General features: G+C 42.2%; 1 protein-coding gene across 6 annotated transcripts in view; it reads left to right on the top strand.

Moving 5' to 3' along the window:
* Positions 1 to 23,655, top strand: part of apc (APC regulator of WNT signaling pathway) — a 31,970-nt gene extending 8,315 nt beyond the window's left edge. For 4 of the 6 annotated variants that reach the window (XM_057320531.1, XM_057320532.1, XM_057320533.1 and 1 more), the window contains 15 exons: positions 1,343 to 1,495; positions 9,801 to 9,885; positions 10,008 to 10,197; positions 12,264 to 12,372; positions 12,456 to 12,569; positions 12,646 to 12,729; positions 13,546 to 13,626; positions 14,061 to 14,159; positions 14,242 to 14,620; positions 14,972 to 15,067; positions 15,156 to 15,295; positions 15,373 to 15,450; positions 15,553 to 15,669; positions 15,755 to 15,969; positions 16,290 to 23,655. In XM_057320531.1, coding sequence (XP_057176514.1) covers positions 1,361 to 1,495; positions 9,801 to 9,885; positions 10,008 to 10,197; positions 12,264 to 12,372; positions 12,456 to 12,569; positions 12,646 to 12,729; positions 13,546 to 13,626; positions 14,061 to 14,159; positions 14,242 to 14,620; positions 14,972 to 15,067; positions 15,156 to 15,295; positions 15,373 to 15,450; positions 15,553 to 15,669; positions 15,755 to 15,969; positions 16,290 to 22,632 — 8,265 coding nt within the window. In that variant the 5' untranslated portion in view covers positions 1,343 to 1,360 and the 3' untranslated portion in view covers positions 22,633 to 23,655. Of the gene's footprint in view, positions 1 to 494; positions 1,191 to 1,342; positions 1,496 to 6,861; positions 8,853 to 9,800; positions 9,886 to 10,007; positions 10,198 to 12,263; positions 12,373 to 12,455; positions 12,570 to 12,645; positions 12,730 to 13,545; positions 13,627 to 14,060; positions 14,160 to 14,241; positions 14,621 to 14,971; positions 15,068 to 15,155; positions 15,296 to 15,372; positions 15,451 to 15,552; positions 15,670 to 15,754; positions 15,970 to 16,289 lie in introns of those variants that run through there. The other 2 variants (XM_057320535.1, XM_057320537.1) reach the window with 2 other exon arrangements.
* Positions 23,656 to 23,904: the final 249 nt, after the last annotated feature.

The following is a 23,904-nucleotide window of genomic DNA, read 5'->3' as shown; positions in this document are numbered from 1 at the left end:
TTTTTTATTTTTAGTAGGGGTGTAACAACGGGGCTCCAGACTGCGACTAAATTTTGCGACCAGTTTTCGAGACAGCGCAAGCATTTTATACAAGTACTCATGTGTGACCTGCAAATTTGGAATTTCTTCTAGTTGTTATTTCATGTGGAAAGACGAGTAGAACCTGAGCCCGCCACCAATGCAGGCTGTGCGTGATAGTAAACTGCGTGGGTCACTCGCATCACTGATGTGTCCTGCTGCCGTTTGTGTTTACATAATATGTATGTGCACTGTGCATATTTATTTTGTATTTATAAAAAATGTGCATGCATATATTCATATTTGTGTATAATTTAAATGAGATATAAACATTTTTTTTCTTAAATATATACCTATTTATAAATACAAAATTAAAATGCACACACATATATTATGTAAACAAACTTTTATTCTGGATGCAATTAATCACGATCATTCGTTGAACAGCCGTGTTGTTAACAATATGATGTATTTATATAATGCAAAAAAAATCTCAATCCTTTGTATATGTTTTACAGGGGCACCTTAACTCTCCATATCTTTATGCAATATTCGTCAACGCATTTGTGCCAAAGTGTACATTCTCATTTAAACTCTTCTGAACTGCCAGATCGCAATGCATCAACAATGCAGTACTAGTAGCAGCCAAAAAACACGCATATAAATCTTTGTCTCTCTTGTCGGGCATAATTTTTCTGAAGTTTTCCGATATAATGCTACAGTACCAGAATCGATATCGGATTCTATCGTGATCAAATGTCTGGTTTACACTCCTAATACTAACTTTGGTCGAAACTTTGGTTATCGTGGTGTATTTTTGTAAGAGTACATACTCTTACATTACTGCAGTGGATGTTAAAGCGCAGTGTTGTGTATAAAGAGTCCAGAGAATGCTGGATCATGGTCTCAGCTGATCTTCAGCCTGTCAGTGGTGCTTTACGGTGATGTGGTAGATTTTTTCGCTTGGTTGATCAGCCATCACGTTAAGGCAGAGATAAAAATAGAAACGCTCATTCCGAGGTTATAAACGCAGCTCTGTGTTACTGTGTCTCTACAATCACGTCAGTCGCTCAGGCACCAGCGGTATCAGCCGGACACGTGAGTCCCGTTTGTTATCGTGATTCCCCATGAGGGTCATGAAATGGTCATTGAGGAGCTGAGGAACATCAGAGGTCAGAGATTGACAAATGTTTAGTGTCAAACCCGTAATATGTTCTGCTCTCTATAGGTTTTATTTGATTTGATTGCGGACGGCAGCAGCTTCGTAAAAAACCAATGACTTCCATCATATCCTAAATGTATGTTGTTGTGTTGGATGGTGCAGGTCAGAAGATAGTCCAAGATGGCTGCAGCGTCCTATGATCAGCTTCTAAAGCAAGTGGAGGTGTTGAAGATGGAAAACTCCAACCTGAGACAAGAGCTTGAGGACAACTCCAACCATCTCAACAAACTGGAGACAGAAGCGTTTAATATGAAGGTATTGTTGATGCATTGTGTGTTTGTGCGAGAATCTGTCTTTTACTGGCAGAGAAAAACATCCTGCCCTACATTATTTCATACGGAATATTTGGTCTCATTTAAAAATGTGTCACATTACAGACGTTAAATCCTTTGAATTTCACATTCGCATTATTAGAGTTATAAGACACTTTGAGGTCTAGAATCCAGAACAGATTGACGTGATGCAGATTCTTCACAAAACAAAATCTTTTTTCTTTAGAGCTTATTTTGAGTTTTATGGTGTATTATTGATATTTTGGTTTTGGCTTCGTTGAGAATGGATTTCTATTGAAATTGTTGGCTTGTTGTAAATGGATAACTGCTGTGAGTAATCTAGATAATTCTAGAGATAATACTTTATTACTAGAGTAACTTTGTAAATTACAAGTTTTTACTAATGTAAAATCTTGCTCTGGAAACAGAATATTTGTTCAGGCTGTTTTAAATGGATATTATTGCCTCATTTTGTCTTCCCAATGTTTTTTTGGGAGTGGCTAAAAGTGCCGTCTTCTGCTACTGATCTTTCTCTAAGTAGTTTATTTTTTCTTAGTGTCTGACACCAAAGGCAGTATCTCAGACGCTTCTCCGAGCTGAGCTTTTGAAGTAGCGCAAGAGCCTGCTAGGTGGGCATTATAAAAATGGATGTGACCTGGCAGTCCCGAAAGAGGAGAGAGCTTTTAAAAGAACTTGAGGCATAAATAGAACGAAGCGAGACATTAAGAGTTGGCTGTCAGGTCCTGTCTGCCCCTTCTTTTCAATTTAAGAAAAGGTTCAAACAAGTTCAGTGTATGGTGAATTTTCTGTTTAATTCTTTCTACGGGTGGCGGTCGTGTCTTGTTTCCATTTATACTCTGTTAAAGGGAATTTGTGTGAGATGTATGTGAGGTCTGTGTTGCTAGGGAGGAATCCTTGAAGCGGAAGAAGATTGCAGGAGTTTTTTTGTTGGTTAGTGTCACAAAGAGAAGAATGCATCCTGGAAAATGCATCCATGGCAGATTTTTTTTGGTGTGCTGTTTAAAGGAACAACGTATATGCTTTTAATGACCACGCTCTTCAGATGGTCATCCACACAAAAAATGTGACAGGTGTAGACTCACATTCCTTTGTCTGGATGAATATGCCAACCAAAAAAAAGAAACTGTATTTGCATCTGTGCCTCAGAAAGTAAAATCCCTGCGTTTATCTTCGTCTTATGTAAGAGGTTTTAGATGGAACCTCTCTCATTAGGGTGATCTGATATCAGGCACATCCAGACCGCCCTGATGCCAACGGTTATGCCATCCCCAGATGTAATCATAGTGCTTAAAGCACTTAATGAGATGTTGGGTTTGTCGAGCGTTTTTTTTGCAGTGACAGATGCTACAGAGTCCGGCAGCGAATCCATCTGTGTTACTAGCTTCCAATTTTTGCTCTATTTACAATGTAGCAACATCCAGCTTATGTTTATTGTGCTCAGAATGAAAGTATCCTTCTCTTTTATTTGAGCGAAACACAATATTTATATATAATATATAATGAGAACAGCTTGAAGGTGAGAGGATCACTTCCCTCTTTCTGTGTATTTTAAACGTGCATCCCTAAACCACTGCATGTTTGTTTCCTTGTTTGTTCGTGGTGGTTTAGTGTTACAGTGTTACAAGAATTAGAAATGCCATTCCTAGAATGTTTTCTTTTTAAAGGACTAGTTCACCCAAAAATGACAACTATATACTCACCCACGTGCCATCCTAGATGAAGGCTATATGACTTCATTTTTTATTAAAGTAAGTTAAAGGGGCCATGCAACAGTGTTTCATGCATTTCAACTTGTCAAAACACGACGTATGATGTAGTTTTTCTGAGCTCGATGCACTCCCCCGGCATTCGTATAGGTTTCGGAAGTTTTTTTTCGAACATAAAAATCTGTTTTGTAACAACTTTTCGTAGTCCCTTATTGGGCAGTTCTCCCAGAAAAAAAAACGCCCACAGCAAGGCGAAATAGCCCGCCCACGCGTCAACCGACGAGCGAGGAAGACCCGCTTACCATCAAGATTGGCTGCGCTGTGGGCCTGGAGCTGCAGCTCGTTACTCTTGCGATAGTGCGAGAAGTTGAGGTGTGTTTGTTTGTTCACGGCATTTCAGTGATGGATGTTATATAAACGGTGGATATAATGCTGGATTTGGAGATCGTTTGAAACTGATAGATGGAGCGGTCCCAGCGCTAAAAGATGCTGGACATGAACCGCACGCGGTAAGTCTAACTAAGTCATATCTGTGTTTTGTTGGCAATCGGCACATACGTGCATAATGTCATGGCCGGCTCAGCCGTGGCAAATGAGGGAGACTACGAGCACAAGTTAAAGTAGAAAAGGTTTATTCACAAAATAAACATTAAAAGACATAATTAAATAGAAGAGGTTCCATTCGAAATAAGATAAAATAAAGACATAATTGTATAAGCAAACACGTAAGTAAGCTAATCCATAAACAAAGTAACTAAACAAAACAAATGGCCAACCCAAAACAGAACAAAGGCCAAACAAAGGGGCAACGGACAAAATGAGCCCCAATCTTCGGGAAGCACCCACCTTTTAAAGTTCTTCACAGGTGTCTTGAATTCTCCGTACAAAAAGACCCACCCCCTCCGCCGGCTGAGGAGGGATGGTCCACAGGCACGTCACAATAATATAAACAACACAAACTTATAGTGAATCAATAGTTATGCAGGGATAATGTATTGTGTGCTCGTGATTTAGTTCCTCCCCTCGCACACCCCCAGGAGGTCGTATTTTTCCGGAAATAATCGTACAGCTGTGTCTATCTTTTATAAATGTGATCAAACTAAAGACTCTTCGAAGATACGAAGTATGCAATACTCAAGATTAATAGGAGATTGGCAGAAACTGCGTGTGTTATGGCAGCTTTAATGAATTTAATTCATCAAAGGTTTAGTCACTTTATATGCATATAAACTGCATCATAACTAGTAATCCAAATGACTAATTGAGTTCATAAATGTTTTTTGAAGTGTAATGAAAGGTGTGTTTGAGAAAACTATTAATATTTTTATTTAGTAAAATTGATACCGAAATCCAAGCGCTAAATGGCGACGTGTTGATAACCTTAGATCTTATTGGTTCTTGCGTGCCTTGTGACGAAATTTCACATGACGTCCAATTACAAGACATGAGGACCAGTGAGATTTGAAGTTATCAATGTGTCACTATATTTGAATTGGTTTGGTTTCAGTATCGCTAAATAATCTGAAAATGTTGTTTTCTGTACTTACAGAATAAAAGTTTTGGTTCACACAATATGTGGGTGTACTGTGTATAATAATTACGAATACATATAAATACACACACATGCACGTATAATTTTAATAAAATAATATATGTAATTTAAATTATTTATAAATTAAAAATGTATAAACACATGTAAATATTTCTGAATTATATACATGCATGTGTGCATTTCATAATTATTATACACCAGACACCAACATATGTAAACAAACTTTTATTCTGCAAACAATTAGTTATCGTTGTGCAGCCCTAAATCATACATCTGGGATGGAATGAAGGTGAGTATTAACTGTGTGAACTATTCCCTAAAGGTAGATGCGAGTGTCCATATTCAGTCGTTTTTCCAGCATCAAAAACGATTTGTTTGTATGTAATTCTGGAAGCATTCACAGGCCTGCTTCCCTTTCCCAGCCTCCGAGATAATGGCGGCTTAATTTAGAGGATCTCCCTTCCTGTCTTTGTTTGTCAGATGAATACAGCTCTGCTCCATCCTGCAGTGGTTTCCTCTGCCACCCGGCTGACTGAAACAAACATCAGCCGGCAGAACGTAAACGCAGAAACGTCTCGGACACCTAGAGCAGAGCTTTAGTTGTGTTTCACTGTTTTCTTTAATCAACACGGCAGTCATTTATGTGTTCCGACTGTTGTCTAACCAGGCGAGATACGTCTTGATTCCATCTCCAACTAGGCTAATTTTTCTGTCGTTTTGTATTTGTTTCGTGTCATTCATTGCCGTCGTGGCTGCTTGCCACTAAAATGCAGATAAACACAGAATAGAGAGTTCATCGCTTGTAGCTTTGTCCCGAACTCGATTAAGATCAAGAATAGTCTTGAGTTGTGAGGCGACTGTTTTTCGTTCAGTTTCTCTCAGCAGCGAGGCAGTAAATCAGTTTACTTTCTCTGTGCGATGACTTAAACCGGAGGATTAGTAATGATCTCGTCATGAAATAATGATCCTCTGTTCCTACAGTAATGACTCACGGGGCCGTAATCTTCGAATGAAAGTTCTCTGGTGGTTTATAAGATGTATTTTCACCTTACCTAGACCATTGGTTCTCAAACTTTTTCGTTGTAAGGCCCCCTTTGTGTATGTGATGTTGTTTTTCCTCGTTTCAAGGGCAGCGTACCTTTATCTCTGGAAAAGCCGAGAGGCACGTCATCCGTCTGTGCGGTTCCCACCTCTCAGACAATAACTCGGGGCCCACGGGTCTCGACTGACTGCTGCACGCTGGCCTGGAATCAGATATGCAAGCATTACAGGCTCCCAGTGGATGGCTCTCTAGAAGCATTGATTTCCATTACCGGGAGTATAGCATGACATTTTTAAAAGTGTTGTGTGGTTGCAGCTCCACACATGAGCGGACGGACGACTCTAATATTGTAGTGAGGGCATCTGCACGGCAGAAACTCGATTCCTTTGGACTTTGACACGGGGCTGATGTGCTGCACTCTGTTATAGCCCTGGAAACCCATTAGGACATTAAACTCCATCCTAATGTGGATTTTGCCGTTTCAGATTGTGATTGCTGTAATCTACTCTTAGGAAGGTTATTTAGCAAATCGCTTTTGTGATATTTGTGGAGTAGACCATTTAAAAACAGCATGACATGGCGTCCGCAACTCATCTTGTATTTGAGTGAACTTATTTATATTATACCATGTAATGCTGTGTATTATTAGTAGTGCTGTTTGCGAAGTCAAGCATCTCTGTTGCTCATGCAAAACAAAGAGCAACTGCGTGAAAAAACTGCAAAGAAAAAAAATCACTGTTCAAAGAGGTCAGTTTATAATAAAGAATTGTAATTTAGGTTGTTGGGTACGTGGCTACATCAATTTAATGTAATTTTTTTTTAAATAAATAAACAATAAAATAAATTAATTATAATGAAAAAAACAAAAATAACGAGGTATGTTTATAAATGTACACAGTTGAATGTAATTTGACTTCAAGCAGCTTAACCATAAGTACGTACATGTATAGTAACATGCAATTTAATTTTTCCAACAGAGATGGCGATGTAGAGTCCAAAGGTACACATTGTGGCTTTAAAGTTGGCATAAAACGGAGGTTGCGTTTAGGGATGCACCGAATGTTCGGCCACCGAATATATTCGGCCGAAAATAGCAAAAAACGCATGTTCGGTATTCGGCCGAATATGTGAAATGGCCGAATAATTTTACCGAACATGACTCGAGAAACGATCAACTAGCAACCAGCGGAGAGAGAGAGAGAGCGAGAGAGAGAGAGACGTGCGCTTTATTAATGCCGCAAACATTTTGGCAGTGTGTGTGTGGAGCATTTTAAGGTGTCAGAGAAAGACGCCGCACGGAAGTAAATTTCCGAATGAAAGCGTCTTTACCGGTCGGTAACTTGTGGCTATTTCAGACGGGAGCGGGCTGTCTGACAGTAGCCCCGCCGCTCGCGACATCCTTTGACATCATACAGTGGTCGCGCGCACACAGTTCCCTGTACTAAACAACTTGTCAAAGTATGTTCTGTGCATCCCGGCCACGAGTGCACCAGATAACAGTCAGCTTTTGTGGGCGGAGTTTGCAGGAGAGACGTGAACTGATATGGTTGTCAGTCAGCATCAGTCAGAATAGCTTGCGTTCGATGTTTTTTTTTCTTACAATCATTTTGCAACGTAGCCTATAATAATCCAACAGTTTTAGTTTATTCGTATTTTTAGTTATAGGCCTAATGTGGAATGACACTTTTTAATGAACTGTTTTGTTGTAGGGGTACAGAGTAACTTACATTACATTCTTTTACCAGTCAGTTATAGGCCTAATTAATATAGGCTATTAAATTTTTTGTTTTAATGTATTTTGTTTTGCTCAATTTTATATTAAGTTGTATTGTATTTTATTGAAAAGCAAGACAAATTTTTAAAAGCAAATTTTGACTATTCAGTTTGTGCAATAGTGAAAAAATAGCTTAATAAATAGAAGAAATGCAAAAACCATATTCGGTGTTCGGTATTATTCGGCCTTCGGCCAAGTGTTTCACATCATGTTCGGCTTCGGCTTCGGCCAAGAATGTTAGATTCGGTGCATCCCTAGTTGCGTTTGTGTTTTTTTACGAATTGTGGCGTACGTTTGAGTGTAAATGCTACTGGAATTAGGGTGTGACTTGAGTCATCATTGGGAATAGATTGGTTTGTTGGAAATTGGAAGCCTGGCCATTGGTCAGTCAATATAGTCCCACCCCCACGTCGAGACGCATGTCACTGAAGATGTTTATTTGAGGTTTGAAATGACAAGAGGGTGAGCAAATGATGCCAGAACTTTCATCGGATGACCTATCACATTAAACAAGTATGGGCTTGTTGAGGACAGATGTGCTTATTTTGACACAACCAGATTTATAAACTTCAAGAAAATACAAAACTGTATGTGGTACGTAGGCTATGTTTTAAAGTGTCAGATAGTGAAGATTTGAAAAAGCACATTCAGAGCGAGGAAGGTAAACAGGATAAAATGTCACTTTAGAGAGAACGATGTTGCCGTCATCATGTCTTTTTATTCAGTGTATACATGGCTCTGACTAAAGGGCCTGGAATCATATGACCCCTCCTCTATAATGAAGCTGTTGTTTCCTGAGACGACTCAACGTGACGTCATGCACCCTCGGGTGAAAACACCAACTGCGCCTCGCAGAAACACAATAACCTTGTGTCGATTAGATAGAAAGTCATGTTTGACCTGTGTGTTCTGGACACCTCTGTGTGTCCTCGGCACACTGTGGCTCTTCTGACCCCGGGCCGCGAGGGAAGGGTGGGCCACTGGACTGCTGAATGGGGAGGCATCTGTATTCTCCATGAGGCTCTGGGTCTCCGGGATGGGACGTGGAGGGGGGCGCTGCTTCCTGTAAGGCAGTCACATTGTTGGGGCTTTTATGGTTTCAAACACACTATAGAGCTCAGAGAAATCCGCTCAGTCTGATGTTTGACATGGTTTTACTGCAGTGTCTGTATGTTTGAGAGATCGGGCTGAGAAGAGATGATGCTGTGAAGAGACATGGATTAAAACCTCAGCGGATGCTGAGCGGTAAGTGTTCTGAATAGACTTGACGTGTTTTCTTACGCTTGTCGTGACAAGATCGTTGAATGGGGAAGTCTTTTGAAATCTGTTGTGTTTGATTCAGTTCATCCAGAAATAAACATTCGGTCATTTATTCACTCTCGTGTTGTTCAAAATCTGTGTATGACTCTTTGTTCTGTGGAACGCAAAAGATATTTCGAGAAATGTCTCAGAAATGTGGTTTTGTGTCAGTGGGGTCGAGTTATCAACATTCTTCAAAGTATCTTCTTTTGTGTTTCGGAGACGAAAGGACGTCATACGATTTCGAACGAGTGTAAAAATGATACAATTATTTTTGGAGGAACAATACCTTTAAATTTCCAGACACAACATTGTTTGTGGGTTTCTCGAATGCTGCTTACCTTGCCTTTTTTGTATTTATTCATTTAGTAGACGCTTTTATCCAAAGGACGGTTTCTTTGTTTCTTTGACTTGCACAATTTCTTTGTTGTGTGTTGTTCTATTAGTGCCGAGTCAAACCATAGATCACCTCAGATGTATTTGTTTACTTGTAAAGCTCTGCGGTCAAGTCAGTTTTGGTTGAACGGTGAAGATCAGTGTTCCAGCACACATCTAAAAACCCATTTAACGGAAGTGACGTGAGATCAGAGCTCACGCATTAAATCCCAGAGCCGAAGAATCGACAGGTGCGTCTTTCGAGCTTCAAAGCTGTTTGCGTCTCTCGCTCTCATCATCAAAGCGCTTCGAAGCTCTTTGATGGACGTGTTTTTTTTCTCTCTTCATCAGTTAGGTTTATCCCACAGGCAGAAGAAATCTTACATGTGGTATGAGCTCAAAACATCTTCGTGCTTCTTGAGATAATCTAACGTGATGGCTGCTAATGTTCCGCCGCACACAGATGTGATGTTTTTGTGCGGCCGTGTGATAAAAGAATAACGCGCGTTTGTCTTTCAGGAGGTTTTGAAGCAGCTACAAGGAACTATCAAAGAGGACTCCAAAGAGTCTCAAGGACAGATCGAGTTTTTGGAAAGAATCAAAGGTGAGGATGTCATGGAGACAAGCTGGCACATTCATGTTATAAACCAAAGCAGATTTGCATGAACCGAGATGTCCAGGTTTAATAAACAAGCATGCGGGAACGTGTTCCCTTGTGTCTTGCAGAAATGAGTCTCGATCCCAACAGTTTCTCTGGCGTGAAGCTGAGGTCCAAAGCCTCTCTTCAGGGTTCCGGTTCGGCCCATTCGTCCGACAGCAGCCCGAGTCCCAGCCCCATGAGCTCCTTCTCTAGAAGAGGGGTGACCGGCGGGGGCAGAGAAAGTGCCGGGTATCTGGAGGAGCTGGAGAAGGAACGGTGAGCGCTGTTTACGTCCCACGATGCTTTTAAGCAGGTCCATTAAAGGATTCTTGTCAAGCTCTTAGAGGGTTTTGTCAGTAAAAGGGATTTACGTGGTGAACTGTGGTACAGATGGTACAGCTCAGTGAAGAGAGTAAAGCAAATGCGTTTACAGTCATAAAAACTGTGTGTGAAGTAAAATCACAGAAATATTTGTGATGCGATCTGGGAAGACCCAACACATGGTGAAATTTGACATATTCCAGGTTTTGATAGCATATGAAAGCCCTTTCCAAGTCATTCCGTTCATACCTTGTATGTAACAAAAGGTATGGCTATCTGAAATCGGCTGAGCGCTATAATTTTCAGGAACGGAATTTGGAGAAAAACAGCTTTAAAGATCGGCGATGAAAATAAAACCACAACAGTCAAGTATCACAAGTAAAAGTCACTTTACTGTGGTAAAAGACTTACTCTGTTAACAATTTAATAACTAAAACATTCCCTACTGTTGAAATCTATAAAAATACTGTATAAAACCGTATGAATAAAACGAAAGTAATGAAAATGGTGCTGGGCACACTTAAAGAACGATAGCTCTGTCAGGAGCGCTAAGAGCACTTCATCACCACACAAGGAGACTAGCAAACCTTACCCTGAAGAGAGGACAACAACTAGTTAGTAGTGAAGTAAGTTTTCCGTTGTTTTTCATGGGCATATAGTGTCTGAACTTTTGATCACTCCCGGCATGTTTTGAGATCGCGTTCCGGAGATGTAATGAGCAGCTGCCCACCGGGACTCCCGGTGCTCTAGACGGCGAGCTCCGCCATCTCACGATAACGTTGTATAAAAAACTTTGCTTGTCGTTTACACACACTCAAAAAAATTATATGTTAAACTTAATTAACGTTTTTATGTCAACAGGTTCCACATAACTGGATACGTTGAATTTAAGTGTCATTATCTAGTTCAGTAAACATAAGATACTTACATAAAGTTAATGTAATGTTGTTACATTACTGTTAGTTGAATCAGATTAAGAGTCTTGTTTTTGTATTAAATCATTAACTTTAACTTCATTTATGCTAAAATGTATATTTTACATTAAACCATTATAATAAACCCAATTTTATCCATTAGGTTATTTAACGAAGGTATTCAAGAACATTTTTTAATTTGATACATTTTTAACAATAATCGGACAAAACTTCAATTGTCTTCAATAAGAAAATATTGAGTTAAGAGAACAGAAATTCATATTTAGAATTGTAACCGCCCACTATCTAACCAAAGGCGACGCTTTTATGAACAATGCTAACCACAAAACCAAAAAATATGACAAACTCTTCAAAACCTTAAAGATAAATGAACATTAAACGCTACCAAGTGTTTCTTTTTACTGAAAAATGCATAAAATAACACTTATTTAAGAAAATAACTCCCAAAATGTAGTCATACGCGAAGTATGCTGGGAAATATAAGTCCTCTGCCCAATTGTAAGTATTTTATGTTATCACAACACAACTCCTTTATGTTGTCCCAACATGAATGGATTCAGTTATATGACTAAATATAAAAAGTCATGTTGTGAGCAAATTTTCCAAAGGTTGTGTTGATTTAACTTAAGTAAGTTAAGTAAATTGGACAATCAGCAAAAATCATTTTTTCAGGACACGTGGGAAAAGTGCATTGATGAACCTTAATTCTACATTTTATGGGGTTTACTTTGATGGGTGAATTGTCTTTGTAATGTTGTAAGTGTTAAGAGAGGGAAAGTTATGGCTGATTTTTGCAGCTCCGCCAGACATGTCCTTAAACATCAGCTTGCCACAATGAATCGCTATTTTTCAGTATTAATCAAGTGAATTTGACCAAGATCTTTTCAGAGGTGATGCACATAATAATATAGAATAATAATCTAATGAAAACCCAATTTTGACAAAACTGACTCATATTACTGAAAATGTCTCTGCGCGACGGGTTTTCCGAGACCGCATCACATTTAGTTGATCTGTTAAACTGACATTGCTTTGTATTTTTTCTCTCTCAATGCAATATCTTCTTGTGGTTTTGCGTTCTATCAGGTCTTTACTGATGGCTGAGCTTGAGAAAGAAGAAAAGGAGAAAGATTGGTATTACGCCCAGTTGCAGAACCTCACCAAACGGATCGACAGTCTGCCGCTCACCGAGAATGTAAGTCAGACGCGTTTGACATTCTCGCTGTGTGCAGAGCTCAGCATGTTTGGCTGTGACTTCACGCTCGTGTCGTGTTGTAGTTTTCTCTGCAGACCGACATGACGCGCAGACAGCTGGAATACGAGGCCCGTCAGATCAGAGCCGCCATGGAGGAACAACTGGGCACGTGCCAGGACATGGAGAACCGGGCACAGGTGAGAGCGGACTCTGAAAGTTACCTGCCGAATGTGACGTATGCCGTTTACTGACGGAGGTTTTGCTCTTTCTCAGGCGCGTGTGGCGCGGATACAGCAGATTGAGAAAGACATGCTGAGGATTCGGACGCGCTTGCAGACGCAGTCGATTGACTCGGAGGTAATGGATTATTTTGCCTTTCGCTGCCAGTAATGACTTTTCCTTCTGTGCAACACAAAGAAGATATTTTGAGAAATGTTTCAGTGGTTTTGTCAATGGGATTCTGTGTTGTTTGGTTACCAACGTTCTTCAAAAGATCTTTTTTTTGGCAGTATAAAGAAATTCATACAGGTTTGAAATGACATGAGGATGAATAAATTATGAATGTTTTTCATTTTTATGCGCGCCATCTCTTTAAAGGCAATACGATTAGAGAGTCTATTACCAAACACAACATAGTTTGTATTATTTATGAAGGTAGACATGCCCAGAGTTTGTGTTTGTCTGTGCATGTGATTGTCTCACTGAGAGGATAAATCTGATTGGACGTTTCTGTAATCCTGCTGTCTGATCTACAGACGTATGTAGGTCATGAAGCTCTTCGCGCTCCAGCAGCTGTGCTCCTATAGCCCCAGTAAACTGTTCTGTCTATATGTGACACGCGTCCGATTATTTATTCCTGACACACAGAGCTCTCTCTCTCTCTCTTCCTCCAACAGCTTCTTTCACAGCGAGATGCTCTAGTCCAGGAGTGTCAAACTCAATTCCTTGAGGGCCGCCGCACAGTTTAGCTCCAACCCTAATCAAACACACCTGATTCATCTAATCAAGGTCTTTAGGATTACTAGAAACCTCTAAACAGGTGTGGGTTGGAATTGGTTGGAGCTAAACTGTGTTGGAGACTAAACTCTAGTCCATCTCTTATCAAGTGAGTTGTGGTTTTGTTTCTGCTGGCTCATTCACTTTCTAATTGTCATTGTCTCCCTCTATATTCAGGTCAAGCACGAGGCTGTGACGCAAGCCGAAGGCGCCCATGGGTCGGGAGACGCTGGCGGAGGCAGTGCCGCATGCTCTCAGGTGAGGAACGATTTTAATACGTTTTGCCATTTGTGAGTCTCCCAATAAAACAGACTTATTTTGCTAATAGAGGAGAACTGTTCTCCGATGTCCTTTTTCTGGCAGTGGGTGCCCAGAGTCTTTTTAAAAGCCCTTTCAGGCCGTGCTGAGAGCTTCGGTGTGCTGTGAATATTAATGAATCGAATGCAAATGCTGATGAATTTATTGTTGGTCGTTGAGCACTCGAGAGAAAATCCAGGCTTAACTGAGCCCCTTTTTTGTATTACGTATCATTTCACTTGCTTATTGCTGTGAGCTCCTGTGGTATTTTTCAGACAGATGTTGTAAGCAATATGGATTAGCTACAGAGATCAACTTTGACCTAATTTATAAGAGTTGTTCATTATTATTCTTACATATGTGTTGAATTGATGATGTATGTTTTTGTCCGTCAGGGCTCCAGTTCTCGGTTGGATCATGACTCATCCAATGACATGAGCAGCGCTGGAAGTTACTCTGTCCCACGCCGAATGACAAGTCATCTGGGCACTAAAGTGAGCTTGTGCCATACAAATGCATTCATTGAACGCATGCTTTGTCTCACCAGAGGTTCAATCTGAATTCTTTTGCGCACAGGTGGAAATGGTCTATTCTCTGCTGTCCATGCTGGGGACCCACGATAAAGACGACATGTCTCGAACGCTCCTGGCCATGTCGAGCTCTCAGGACAGTTGCATTGCCATGCGTCAGTCCGGCTGCTTGCCGCTGCTCATCCAGCTTCTCCATGGCAACGACAAGGATTCCGTGTTGCTCGGAAATTCCCGCGGCAGCAAAGAGGCCCGGGCGAGGGCCAGCGCCGCCCTGCATAACATTATCCATTCACAGCCCGATGACAAGCGCGGCCGGCGGGAGATCCGGGTGCTTCACCTGCTGGAGCAGATTCGAGCTTACTGCGAGACCTGCTGGGAGTGGCAGGAGAGCCACGAGAGAGGTGTGGACCAGGACAAGAATCCAAGTGAGTCCAAACTTATCTCGGGATAGTCTCCTAAGTAGGCTGTCAGGAATAGCAAAGAGGGATATTTTTGATATCCTTATTTTTAGTTGTATTGGCAAGTGCTAACGGGATTTCGATATGAACATTATGCATATGAGAATATGCTCTAGATAAAATTTGTACATTGGTTTTGAAAATGTCAGTGAATTAATAACTTTGATTGATTACAACAAAGGTCTGGTTTTAAAAATTATTGGAAAAAAAGTGTTTGAAATGCCCTTGCGTAAAGAAACATTGTTTTTTATAACTGTTCTAAGTGGGTGGACACACATTTCATATGTAAGCTCATAATGTATGATGGCTTTATTACAGTGCCCTCTCCTGTAGAGCATCAGATCTGCCCGGCGGTTTGTGTTCTCATGAAACTGTCCTTTGATGAAGAGCACAGACATGCAATGAATGAACTCGGTATGAAACCCAAAATCTATCCTTTTATTCTTATTAGGCTTTAAAAACACACAGAATCTAAGTCTTGTTGGCTAAATGGTTTATGCAGGCGGCCTTCAGGCTATCGGGGAGCTGCTACAGGTGGACTGTGAGATCTACGGTCTGACCAGTGACCACTACAGTGTTACCCTCAGACGATATGCTGGGATGGCTCTGACTAATTTAACCTTTGGAGATGTAGCTAACAAGGTATGTTGTCTGTCACGGCAGTGTAGCTATTTATTTTTAGCTTATTTAATGTTTCTTTTGTCTTGTCATGCTCGCAGGCCACGCTGTGTTCAATGAAAGGTTGCATGAGGGCCATGGTTGCGCAACTGAAGTCAGAGAGCGAGGACCTACAGCAGGTTTGAAAATGCATATTTTGCATAAATCCAGTAAAATCCAAACCAAAAAAACGATTAGAAAATAGAGTTATTCTGAGTGTGTGCTATGAAACTCCGCTTCAGGTCATTGCCAGTGTTTTGAGAAACCTGTCATGGAGAGCTGACGTGAACAGCAAGAAAATATTACGAGAGGTTGGAAGCGTCCGGGCTCTGATGGAGTGTGCCTTAGAGGTTCAGAAGGTGAGACATCTGACGTAATGTTGAAAAGTTTGAAAGCCCACGGGCCATTTAGCAGTGCATTAAACCCATTGTCTTGCTTTTCCAGGAATCCACGTTAAAAAGTGTCCTGAGTGCCCTTTGGAACCTGTCAGCACATTGCACGGAAAATAAAGCGGATATCTGTACCGTTCCAGGGGCTTTGGCCTTTTTAGTGAGCACTCTAACATACAGAAGCCAGACCAACACCCTCGCCATCATTGAAAGCGGGGGCGGCATCTTAAGAAACGTGTCGAGCCTCATCGCCACAAATGAAGAGCACAGGTATCGTAGAAGATGCTGTATATAAACATTACAGTGTTTTTGTAGCATTTTCTTATGGGAGATTAAAAGTATTAAGGTTTTAAATTACGTTAAATTCTACAACAGCGTATACATTCACTGTTGCTGGAAAATGCTTACATGTGAGGCTTTATGGTCATTTTAACTGATGAATCAGGAAAAACAAAGTATTCAGTTTGCAAGGCATAAGAACACATCTGAATCTCTCCCACACTGGCCTTGCTCCATCCTTATTGTTTAACCTTGTAAATACATGTATTTGTGCTCACGAGTGTGTAATATGTCTTGTTTTCTCTTTTCAGGCAAATTTTGAGAGAAAACAGTTGTCTACAGACTCTTCTCCAGCACCTCAAATCACACAGTCTGACAATAGTAAGCAATGCCTGTGGAACACTATGGAACCTCTCTGCTCGGAATGCAAAAGATCAGGAGGCATTATGGGACATGGGCGCAGTTAGCATGCTGAAAAACCTTATTCACTCCAAGCACAAGATGATAGCTATGGGAAGTGCAGCAGCTTTGAGGAACCTCATGGCCAATCGACCTGCCAAATTCAAGGATGCCAACATAATGTCCCCAGGGTCCAGTTTGCCGTCCCTCCACGTTAGAAAACAGAAAGCACTATTTGAAGAACTAGACGCACAGCACCTCTCCGAAACATTTGATAACATTGACAATTTGAGCCCAAAAGCCTCTCACAGAGTCAAGCCAAGACATAAGCATAACATCTACGGCGACTACGATGGTGTGGGTCGATCAGACGGTTACAGCCCTAACGGAGTCGGCGTTCGCTCGCCTTACATGAACACCCCGGTGCTCTCTAGCCCATCCTCTCGGGACAATAGAGGAAATGCAGAAAACGTCAGAGCTGAGAGGGACCGAAGTCTCGATCGAGAACGAAGGGGATTCCTTTCCGATGCCGAGCCTGCCAAGCGAATGGTTCAGATTCCCACAACTGCCGCTCATATCGCAGTGGTCATGGAGGAAGTGAAGAGTATGCACTTAAGTATGGATGATAGAACAACTGGTTCCACATCGGACCCTCATGTAGTTCAAGATGACTTGATGAGACGCCCCACTGCGGTTCACGGTCACCAAAACATGTACAACTACAAAACGGACTCATCCGGCAGACCGTGCCCAATGCCCAAACTGGATTACGGTGCATCTAATGACAGTCTAAATAGCGTAAACAGCACTGATGGATATGGCAAGAGGGGTCAAATGAAGCCGTCGGTGGACTCGTACTCAGAAGACGATGAGAGCAAATGCTGCGTCTACAGAAAATATCCAGCGGATCTTGCCCATAAGATACACAATGCAAATCACATGGAAGATGACAATGGAGATCTGGACACACCCATTAACTACAGTTTGAAGTATTCAGATGAGCAGCTCAACTCTGGTCGACAAAGCCCAAGCCAGAACGAAAGGTGGGCAAGGCCCAAGCTCCTTGATGATGAAACGAAAAGACATGATCAGAAACCACCCAGATCCCAAAGCCCGGGATACCCCATGTACACCGAAGGCATCAGTGATGGAGAAGACAAACTAAACAAGTTCCAACCCAGGTTTGTTCAACAGGACATGTCTGGATTCAGGCCAAGGGGCTCCAATGAGCAAATAAACAGTGGCTCCAATCATGGACTCAACAAAAAGATTTCTCAAACCATGTGTGCTGTCGATGATTATGCAGATGACAAACCGACTAACTACAGCGAGCGATACTCAGAAGAAGAACAACCTGATGACCAAACAAATTATAGCCTGAAATACAATGAGGATCACCATGTAGAACAGCCCATAGATTACAGTTTGAAATATGCTGAGGCCGTCTCCAAAAAGGCCATGTTTAGTCATTCAAAGCCATCTTCTGCACAAAGCTCTGTTAAAGACCATTTAAGTCAAGATAGTTCCTCCTCTGTGACATCTTTAAAAAATCAAGGTCGACAAAAGCAGCTCCACCCATCGTCCGCTCAAAGCAGACCGGGACCAACAAGAGCAGTTCAGAAGAACCCAACCTGCAAGGCTCCTACAATAAATCAAGAAACACTACAGACGTATTGTGTAGAGGACACTCCCATATGTTTCTCGCGTGGTAGCTCTTTATCGTCATTGTCCTCAGAGGAAGATGAAATGGAAAGCTGCAAACGTAATGTCAATTCGGCTAATAACTACCAAACTCTGCCCATATCAGAAAAAGGCTCCGTAAATAGCATGGCACCAGACCAGAGGAAAAGTGAGAGCCAGTCGTCTGTGCATTATGTCCGCATGAAGCCGCCACGTCATCAAGGAACACACCTGGGACATAACGATGGCCCCAGGCATCACAAAACAGTGGAATTTTCATCTGGTGCTAAATCCCCATCCAAAAGTGGTGCCCAAACGCCAAAAAGTCCTCCTGAACATTACATACAAGAAACTCCTCTCATGTTCAGCAGATGTACCTCTGTCAGCTCCCTGGACAGTTTTGAGAGCCACTCCATTGCAAGTTCTGTGCAGAGTGAACCGTGCAGCGGTATGGTGAGTGGAATTATCAGCCCGAGTGATCTGCCTGACAGCCCTGGACAAACAATGCCTCCAAGTCGTAACAAGACGCCGCCACCTCCACCACCACGAACCACATCAGTGAAGCAAAAAGTTGCAGTCCCACCCCATTCTGAAAAACGTGATTTGCCTCCGAGGCACACCGTTAACGCAGCTGTGCAGAAAGTGCAAGTTCTACCAGATAATGACACTCTTTTACATTTTGCCACCGAAAGCACTCCAGATGGCTTCTCTTGTGCTTCAAGCCTCAGTGCACTAAGTTTAGATGAACCGTTTATTCAGAAAGACATCGGGTTGAACATAATGCCCCCAGTTCATGAAGATGACCACAGTGTTGAGGCAGAGCATGAGAAAGAAGACCTCAAAGAGCCCAAAGTTCAGCAGAACCCACCCTCTGCCTCTGAAGTTGGAAAGGATATCTTGGATGATTCAGATGACGATGATGACATTGAGATTTTGGAGGCCTGCATTAACTCGGCAATGCCAACAAAATCATCAAGGAAACCGAAAAAGCAGTCACCTTCACCCACTTCTAGAAGTATCCCCCCACCCGTGGCTCGCAAACCAAGTCAGCTTCCTGTTTATAAATTGTTACCTTCACAAAGTAGAGGGCAGCAGCAGAAACATTTGACCCTAGCCCACGGTGAAGACATGCCACGTGTATACTGTGTTGAGGGAACGCCCATTAACTTCTCTACAGCAACATCACTCAGTGACCTCACTATTGATTCACCCCCGAATGAGCTGGTTTGTATGGAAAGTTCGGCTCCCCATGCAGAAGTATCCAGTCAAAGACGAGACACCCTACCAGAGGGCAAAAGTGCAGAGACTAAAGATACAGCTTCCTCACGTTCAGCTCTTGTTGAGAATGAAGGCGACGATATTCTTGCAGAGTGCATCAATTCAGCAATGCCCAAAAGCAAAATTCATAAGCCGTTTAGGGTGCAAAAGATGCCTGATCAGTCTCAGCATCCATCTACCGCCACTGGCAGTCTAGTTCAGCAAGACTTGGAAAAGAAAAAGCCAACTTCTCCTGTCAAGCCCATGCCACAAAGCAGTGAGTACAGAGCAAGGATGCTCAAACGGCCAGAAGGTCCTAATAACTTGCAAGATGTAGTATCATATCCAGATAAAAACAAAGAAACCCAAAAGCAGGAGCCCAAAATAGTCTCAAGAGAATTTGCAGATAAGCCTGCTGCTCCTGAGGAGAGAACACGTACTGGCTTTGCCTTTGATTCTCCGCATCATTACACACCAATTGAGGGCACACCTTATTGTTTCTCCCGCAATGATTCGCTCAGTTCACTTGACTTTGAGGATGATGACCTTGACCTATCTAAGGAAAAAGCAGAGCTGCGAAAAGATAAAGAGCAAAGAAAAGTTCTGCCTTTGAAGTGCAGTGCAGAGCAGCCAGTAAACACCAGCAGGGTACCAGTGTTTCAAATGGCTCCAACAAAACCCCTTCAAAAACAAGCAAGTTTTCCACAAGCAGCCAAAGAAAACACAGTAGCGGTGTGTGATGAAAAACAAAAGTTTTCAATCGAAGACACTCCAGTGTGTTTCTCACGAAATTCGTCGCTTAGTTCTCTGAGTGACATTGACCAAGAAAACAACAACAAAGATTGCTCGCACAAAGATGATGTCACGCAGATGGAAGTACCCAGACGACAAGCATCTGGTTATGCACCCAAAGCCTTTCATGTGGAGGACACCCCTGTGTGTTTCTCTAGAAATAGTTCTCTAAGCTCTCTTAGTATTGATTCTGAAGATGACCTTCTGCAAGAATGCATCAGTTCTGCAATGCCAAAGAAAAAGAAGCAACCACCAAGAAGCAAGTCTGAGGAAACAGAAGCTAAGGAAGAGAAAACCATAATGGCTGATGGCATTTTATCAGAGGAACCAGATCTTATTTTAGACCTCACAGACACACACAGTCCTATTTCAGAGCAAGCCTTATCACCAGACTCTGAATCATTTGACTGGAAAGCCATTCAAGAAGGTGCTAATTCTATTGTTAGCAGTTTGCATCAGGCTGCGGCCAGTCTCTCTAGACAAGGTTCTTCTGATTCAGACTCTATTCTTTCTCTCAAATCTGGCATCTCCATTGGGTCACCTTTCCACCTTCCATTAAATCAAGATGACAACAAGCCAGCTGCAAACAAAGGGGCTAGAATATTAAAGCCTGGTGAAAAAAGCACTTTAGAGGCCAAAAAGAAAGAGGAGGAATCTGCTAAAAGCTTGAAAGGGGGAAAGAAAGTTTACAAAAGTCTAATAACAGGAAAGCCCAGACCCAGTCTTGAAAGCATGGCCTCTCAACACAGGCAAGCTCAAGCCCCAGTGATATCCAGAGGGAGAACAATGGTTCACGTTCCTGGTGTGAGAAGCAGTTCTCCCAGCACAAGTCCAGTTCCTAAAAAGCCGCCTCCACGTGGCCAACTGTCAAAACCACCCTCTCAAGCACCAGGTCCTGGAATCTCTCCCAGAACCATGAAAACGCAAGCAAGTTCTGAACCAAGTCCTGCCAGGGATCTGCCATCCGCTCAAGTAGGGTCTAGTAAAGCTTCCTCTCGATCAGGGTCCAGAGACTCCACACCTTCTAGACCAGTTCAGCAATCTCTAACAAGGCCAATGCAGTCTCCTGGTCGTGCCTCCGTCTCACCCGGCAGGAACGGTCTGAGCCCATCTAACAAGTTGTCTCAGCTGCCTCGCACCGCCTCTCCCAGTGCTGCTTCAACAAAATCATCAGGATCTGGCCGCATGAGTTATACATCACCGGGAAGGCAGCTCGGGCAACAGACACCAACAAAGCAAAGTGGTTTGCCAAGAAGTACCAGTGGAATTCCTAGAAGCGAGTCTGCATCAAAAATTCTCAACCATTGTGGAGCCACAGGCCCTTCAAAAAAGGCAGAGTTGTCCCGAATGTCATCAACGAAGTCAAGTGGGAGTGAGTCTGATCGGTCGGAGAAACCTGGACTAGTCCGTCAGTCAACATTCATCAAAGAAGCCCCCAGTCCAACACTAAAAAGAAAATTAGAAGAGTCTGCCTCTTTTGAGTCATTATCTCCTTCCTCCCCAAGCCAGTCACAGACTCCAGTATCTAGTCCGTCTTTGCCTGATATGTCACTTAGTCTACCATACCAAGCAAGTGGTTTGAGAAAGTCCCCCCACGGTCAAAACTCAGTTGAGAATGGTGATGGCAAGTCACTGAGAAGACAGGACATTTCCCGATCCCATTCGGAAAGTCCATCCAGGCTTCCAGTCAACAGGACAGGGACATGGAAAAGGGAGCACAGCAAACATTCGTCGTCTCTCCCAAGAGTCGGCACCTGGAAAAGAACAGGTAGCAGCTCATCCATTCTCTCTGCCTCTTCTGAGTCCAGCGAAAAGGGGAGAAGCGAGGATGAGCGACAGCCCACCAATCCACCTCATAAATCCGGCAAGGAGGGCGGCCTGGAACGGAAAGGAACATGGAGGAAAATGAAAGAGAGCGAAATCGCACCTTCTATGACGTTAGACTTACCAGAAGCAACCTGTGATGCTGCTTACTCAATGGGTGCTGCTATGTCCAAAACGGAAGATGTCTGGGTGAGAATCGAGGACTGTCCCATAAACAACCCAAGGTCTAGTAAATCCCCCACAGCGAACACGCCTCCCGTTATCGATAGTCTGCCAATCAAAGGGCTTCCTTGTGACTCAAGTGAGTCACACTTAAAACTAGCAAATGAGAATTCAGCCATGGGCCATTTGGGGTCAGAAACTAATCTCAATTTGCTCAGTACAGAGTCTCTCGTTAAAAAAGTCACAGAGCTTAAGCCAGCACCAAGTAATCCCAACATTGGCCCGGAGGTCCACGAGTTCCCAGTTGCTGAACGCACGCCTTTTAGCTCAAGTAATTCCAGCAAGCACAGCTCCCCTAGTGGTGCTGTGGCCGCCCGGGTGAGTCCGTTCAATTACACGCCGAGCCCCAGAAAGAGCAGCGCTGACAACACGACACCCAGACCATCTCAGATCCCGACACCCGTTACGAACAATGGGAAAAAGAGAGACACTAAAGGTGACACGACTGAAAGTGGATCCTACATCGTCACCTCTGTTTAAGGCCATTTGTGGAACATTACGGTGGCAGAAAACACTGCTTACGGACTTTGGCCTTGTTTCTAATTTGCCACTGTTTTAGAACTTGTAGTTGCACCCTGCGATGGGTAACATTCTTGCTGGCTGTTATAAATGGTGGCTTTAAATCTAGATAGCGAACTAGGAGGTGGGATGTATTAATTACACTATTTGACGATTTGTACTGTACAGATTTATGTATATAGTTAATTTAACCATGCACCAGGAACCTGTATGTTGCTTGAATCGACAGATTACTGCTAAAGGTGGAGTAAATGCGATGCTGTTAAACATTTGGTGGACTTCAATACTAATTCATTTGACTTTTTTTTTAGATCAAACGACTGTAAGCCTGTATTAATGCAAATGTTAAACTCATTCTACTGTTGCGTATTGTACGTAATATAGTACATAATGGATTTTTTTCCTTGCATGACAGATTCAGTGGTATAGTATTTCATATGAAGATAAACATTTCTGTGGACACAAACTGTACTGATAGCTGTAGTGTAACATTTTACACGTGTGTGTGTGTGTGTGTGTGTGTGTGTGTGTGTGCGTGCGTGCGTGCGTGCGTGCGTGCGTGCGTGCGTGCGTGCGTGCGTGCGTGCGTGTGTGTGTGTGCTTTGGAAAACAACAAAGTAACCTTTGGAGCTGTTGACCGATATTGATGGTTGACATAGATTATATATAAAACATAGATCCGTTGCTCTGCTGTTTGTGTATAGTTGTTGCCAGGTGAGCCGAGTGTCTTTCCAATGAAACCGTAGTGTTGGGAAGGCTGAAATAATGTTGAAAATTAAATTATTCCTGTAGGTTTTGGTGTTGGTACCTTTTTAAATGCTCATTTTGCCTTCCCTTTTATTTAGTAATTAAGCACATCAAATTGAACCGTTTTGCCAAAACCACATGTGTAAATATCACAATATTTTTGTTCCGTTTTCCCTCTCATGCAATAAAGTGGGCAGATTGATGTTTACAAGATATTTCCAATAAAAAATCTACATAATAAACATCATTTTTGTGGCTTGATCATTTATTCCAGTATTTTCTGAATTTTAAAATATTTTGGTTGATAATCCATCGAGTCTCCTCGTAAATATATATGTAGGGGTGGTTTCCCGGACAGGGCTTGAGCCTAGTCTCAGACTAACTTAAATGTTAGAGGTGTCTTGATCGAAAACAACTTGCACTGACATATTTTAAAAATAATTATTTTTGTGTCAAGATGCACACATTGATGTTTTTTGTAAAGTA

This window comes from Triplophysa rosa, linkage group LG22, assembly GCF_024868665.1.
Source record: "Triplophysa rosa linkage group LG22, Trosa_1v2, whole genome shotgun sequence".
Lineage (NCBI taxonomy): Eukaryota > Metazoa > Chordata > Actinopteri > Cypriniformes > Nemacheilidae > Triplophysa > Triplophysa rosa.
Note: the sequence above shows the minus strand (reverse complement) of the source record. Positions and strands in the feature narration are given on the sequence as shown.